Below are 5693 nucleotides of genomic sequence, written 5' to 3' on the forward strand. Positions count from 1 at the left end.
AGGAGCTATTTAACAAAGGCCAAGATTTAGCTAAACCTTGTAAGGTGAAAGGGAGAGAAGCATTCCAACCCATCTTACCAAAAAGCCAAGACTAACTAGTTCAATTAAAATCAAAATTAATCAACAAATGATCCTTAGTTTTCATCACTTTTCCACATAAAACAAAGTTAAATTGTAGACAAATCCCTAAAAAATCCATTCGATCACTTTTAAGAATCCTTCCTTTTAAGGATAACCCTAGAAAAGAACTCACCTTTGGGAGAACAACATCAAACCAACAAAAAATATAGCATCTCTTCTTCCAATCATTGTCTTGATCATTTAGAACCTAATAACCTAATTCCACTGAGTAATTAACTGATGGAGATGGAGTCCAAATCAACTTATCTTGAAGATGAGAGAAATGAATAGTTATTTTACTCAATTCAATTTGAAGACAAGTTTTTTGATCCAAATGAGCATCCACTTCCGCTAGACTTTTCCAAGAAATGTGAGAGACCCCATTGTTGTGGGACACTATAAAATAATCACTAACCTTGAATCCCCACAAAGAATGTAAAGAAGCTTTCAAAGTATCCAAACCCTATAACTTAATCAATGGAAGCGACCATTCCAAGAATCTTCCCAAATATAAGCTTTGTTACCATTATGAACAACCTAGGAAAGGTGAGATAGTAAGACTTTTTGACAGTTAGCCAAAAAATTCCACATCTCAGACCCACAAGATAGTTAAAGAGTAGTAAAATTTCTTTCAGGATCATCTAAATCCAAATACTTACCTCTCATTATAATACCCCATTTGGAATTTAGATTAGAATATACTTTGCAAACAAGTTTGGCCCCAAGAAGAAAATTATGAATATGAAGTCTTTGAATCCCTGCACACCCAAAATTCTTATCACTACAAATTTGTTCCGAATTCAACAAATGTATCCTCTCTTTAGAATCCTTATTACCATTCCTAAGGAAAATTTTAAGTTTAGATTCCAATTTTTCTAAGACTACTTTAGGAAAAGGGAGCATTGACATAATATAATTAGGAATTGACGTCAACACTAATTTAATCATCAAAATTATCCAAGCTAAAGACAACCAAAATTTCTTCTGAGCCAAAATTCTATTCCGAGTAGAAAAAGAAATTCCTTCACAAAAAGTATTCCACATGCGTTTCCATTGACAATCAACTTGCCTAACCCCTTCAGAAGAAGAGAAGAAGCCACATGCATTTCCATTGACAAGGACATAAAAATTGGCACCTGAAAAGTAAGAAATAATCCACCTACACCACTTTCTAGCAAAACCAAACTTTAGTGGAATCTACTCTAAAAATTCCTAGGAATAAAGCCAAATTGATGGTTGTTCTTCACGGCAACGTCTATTCAGCACCGAAAATAGTAACGAATTTTGAGAGAGAACGAGAGAGAACGGTAGCTGCACGTTTTGCTTATCACAGTAGATGAACGTTTTGCGTATGACTGTTTTCAAATATCAAACAGCTATAATTTTTATTTTAATGTTTCAGGGAGAAATAAATAAGTAAAGTGATGATAAGCAATTAAAGGCGTGGAGTGGGCAGGAAGAATTCATTCTAGTTTTGGCAATTGTTTTTGTTTTGTCTGAGATGGGGAGGTCTCCTTGCTGTTCAAAAGATGCCCACAGAAAGGCGTGGAGTGCCCAGGAAGACTTCACTTTAGTTAAATACATTAAAACCCATGGCGATGGTTCATGGAATTCTGTGCCAGAAAAAACAGGTAGTAGTTTTTATTTTTATATTTGATCAAAGATGATTTAAAATATTGATGAGTAGTGAAGTATGATCTAAATTTTCAATATAGATTTGATAAAAGTCTGTCAATATGCCATCTTCAACAACTAAATTGATGGAGATTTGAGATTTCTGCTGTTCTTTGTAAATGATCAAATAAATTTCTAAGTTGTTTTCAATGAAATTTTTTAACATATTCATCAGAAATATACGTATTCCAGAAACATAAATTGATGAATGGCGAGAAACATTTATGTGGATTTGCAGGGCTAAAACGGAGTGGAAAGAGCTGCAGATTGCGATGGGTGAATTATCTTCGTCCTGATATTAAACGTGGAAATATTTCCCCAGAGGAAGATGACCTCATTATTAAAATGTATCGTCTGCTTGGCAATAGGTACCTATAAAGTCAGCCTTTTATCATAAATGTAAAAAGTGTTTATATAGACAAGATATTTATTGTATTGAATTTTCTATTTATTTTTACTATAAATTTATTTATTATTAATATGTTATATATTTAAATATTCTAGATAGGGAATGCATTTGTAATAGAGGAGGTATGAACAAAAGGCGAACATGTGTGTTTATGGACTACAAAAAATAATAAAATTAAAGATTATCTCTCGGCATTATCTCTCAGCATTTACATTTTTTTTTTTAGAATATAAATATACTAGTAATTATGTGATTGATTTATATTTGTATATATGATCACATTAGCTTCTACTTGGTGATGTTATTGTGATTTTAAGATTTTTTTAATAAAAAGTGCATGAAACAAGTTTTAAATCTTCAAACTCTCTAAATTTTTTGAGTTTTTCACTTGAATCTGTATCAAAATGTTTTTGCGGAGTCCCAAATTCCAAGTAGAATCACCTTGACAAAGTCCTCCGTGTCTCATTTCTATTAAAAAACACAGTGCTCACTAATGAGATTATCTTATCTTCCGAATTCTAAGATTGGATTGTTGCTGTAAATTGGATTATGCTACGATAAATTGGTTGAGTAAGCAATAACACCATTTTGTTTGAAAGAAAAAGAAAAAATAACAATAAAATATATTTGTTCTTACCTTATATGTTAATCCAAGAACATAAAAGTAAAGCATTGTCTTCCTTAATCTATATATCAATCTCAGAAGTTACTGACATAATTCTTGGATGATTTCCTGTGATGAATAGCAGATGGTCACTGATAGCAAAACGTCTTCCAGGGAGAACAGACAACGAAATAAAAAACTACTGGAATGCTCATCTCAGCAGGAGGGTTGCAAAACCTCACAATTCTAATACAAGCAATTCATCTTCTACTTCTACTGAAGATAATTGTATATCAGAAGATAAACCCATAGAAACAACACCATTGACAAGTCTTGGAAAGTTAATATCAGATGGGTGTGATAGTTCTACTCATATTAAGGAGATGGAAGATCATAACTTGTGTTTTAGTGATGATCTGCATGCCTTGACTGAAACCAAATACTTGGATGAAATCGGCTCCCTTGAAAGCATTATACAGCTAGGAAATAGTTTTGAGAACGAGGTACAAGTAGAGAGGAGTTTTCTAGTCGAAACGCTTGATAACCATGATCAATTAGAATCACAATGTTCGCTGAAATCGAACCTACAGTTATTAAGACAAATCTTAGAATTGGAAGAGGAATGATGGTATTTTAGTGTTCCATTATTTATCTGGTTTCGTAGTCATACATAGTTTAGCTGTGAAGACAATCATAAAATTCTGAACTCTGTATAATTATTTATCTCAATTTGCTATGGTTTAGTTGGTTTTTACTGAATATCTTTTATTATTACTTTTTCTATCTAAGCTATGTAGCATACTGTATATGTGTTTGAGATTTTAGTGTCTTGTAGGCAATGAACAACTTTATTTTCATGGATAGCAAGGACATTCTGTTTCACATTCAATATAAATATTATAGAATATGATATTTGTAGAAGACATTTTAAATTTTATTTTGTTATATATATATAACTAAGATTATGTTAAAAAAATTTAGATTTATGTTTTCAGGTTTTTAATATTTGCTCAAAAAAAATTGTTAAATATTATTTTGTATGTTAATCTAATCGAGAAATTGCACTTGTTAAATATTATTTTAAATAAATTTTAATATTGGTGAAATAAATCTATTTTGTTTGTATGATTTGTAAAATTTTTATTTAAAGTTTTATTTTGAATGTGGGTTTGAGGTCATTCAAATATTTTCTAATTAGTCATTATCTACTGATTTCATGAATGAATTATTTCATTTATAATCTTTGGAGTTGTATTTGAAGACTAATTGAGTTAATTCATACTACCTAATGATCCAATTTGACACATATCAAGCATCAAAACAACTTAAATTTTAAACACATATATATCACATTTAGCTACTTGTGTCAACATCTTGCATAATTTGTGCATTTTTTCTTATTGTATTCAAATGATCATTCCAAATAAATGTTGACTCAATATCCTAGAGTTCTGACAAATGGTATAAATCCTTACTTAAGAAGCTCCCAAATAAAGTCATTGCATGGTACATGAAGATTCAAATATCATGCAAAAACATGTGAACGAGTTCTACATAGAAAATAACAACATGATTCAAACATACACCTCACATTTTCAAATCCATGCTCTAGCTTAGATCTATGGTTATATACATTAGATCCATATTTGGGCAATTGATTTTAAACTTGAGAAATGATCTAAAACAATAGATATTCAATTTCTAGATTTTTAATTTTTTGTTTGATTAGTCCTGTTTTTGAATTCTTTGATGGGTCCATTGTTTGAACATCTTGATTGCACTTTTCATTGAAGAAAATCCAATGAAGTGCCATTTATTTAATTTAATACGCTTCCCGTCTCCTTTTTGCATTGCATACTTTTTGTGTTGACTTGGCTTTATGCCTATGGGTTGTATCTTTTGTAGTTTAAATGTGGATCATTATGTGGTGCTTGATATTGCTTCAAACTCTTCACTATCGCAGTGCATGCAATGATGAGTGTTATCTTATGCCCTACTTTGAAATATTCATTTGAAAAATGATTATAATGAGATAAATGATGTTAACTAGATTAGTTGGTTAAAGGTAATGAATCATATTCCATGTTATTTGTATTTGTTGAGATATCATGTTAGTAACGGTGTTATGATGTTAACCCCATTCAAAGAATATTAATATGCTCTGTGTTGTAGAGGAATAACATTGATGATGATATTTATGCAGCTAATTAGATGATATCATTATTATGAATCTTGATTGATAATTAAATGTGAAAGAGATGATATCATATCGTTCCATTATATGACGTGTGTGTGTGTGTGTGTGTGTGTGTGTGTGTGTATGTATGTATGTATATGTATATATATGTATGTATGTATATGTATGTATGTATATGTATATATATATATATATATACATATACATATACATATATATACATATATATATGTGTGGGTATATACGTATACATATGTATGTGTATATATATATATATACACATACATATATACATATACATATACATATATATACATATATATATATATATACATACATACATATATATGTATATGTATATGTATATGTATATATGTATGTATATATATATATACATACACATACATATGTATACATACATACATATATCTATGTATATATAGATATATATATTTATATATACATGTATATACATGTATATATATATACATATATATATACATATACATACATATACATACATACATATACATATGTAGATATGCTGGTATTATGGATGTGTTGCATTGGTTTTGTCTTTGATGTCAACACTTATCCTTCTAGAGATCTATCGTTATGTTGAACCGACATATTTTGTTCATCGGCAAGTTCAGTGACCTATGCACAGTCCCTGGTATATTGTTCACCGA

The 5693-nt window shown here is 29.9% G+C and overlaps 1 protein-coding gene across 1 annotated transcript; it reads left to right on the forward strand.

The window, feature by feature from the left end:
- Window positions 1–1621: 1621 nt before the first annotated feature.
- LOC131078463 (transcription factor MYB1-like) lies at window positions 1622–3433 on the forward strand. Its single transcript, XM_058016173.2, has 3 exons — window positions 1622–1751; window positions 2033–2162; window positions 2953–3433. The coding sequence occupies exons 1-3, from the start codon at window positions 1622–1624 to the stop codon at window positions 3431–3433; spliced, it is 741 nt and encodes a 246-aa protein (XP_057872156.2).
- The last annotated feature ends 2260 nt before the right edge of the window (window positions 3434–5693 follow it).

The sequence above is a fragment of the Cryptomeria japonica genome, chromosome 7 (genome assembly GCF_030272615.1).
Source record: "Cryptomeria japonica chromosome 7, Sugi_1.0, whole genome shotgun sequence".
Classification (NCBI taxonomy): Eukaryota; Viridiplantae; Streptophyta; class Pinopsida; order Cupressales; family Cupressaceae; genus Cryptomeria; species Cryptomeria japonica.

Coding starts and splice junctions, on each gene's coding strand:
- LOC131078463 (XM_058016173.2), top strand. CDS start 1,622: ATGGGGAGGTCTCCTTGCTGTTCAAAAGATGCCCACAGAAAGGCGTGG. Junction 1,752..2,032: donor TTCTGTGCCAGAAAAAACAG/GTAGTAGTTTTT, acceptor GTGGATTTGCAG/GGCTAAAACGGAGTGGAAAG. Junction 2,163..2,952: donor TATCGTCTGCTTGGCAATAG/GTACCTATAAAG, acceptor GATGAATAGCAG/ATGGTCACTGATAGCAAAAC.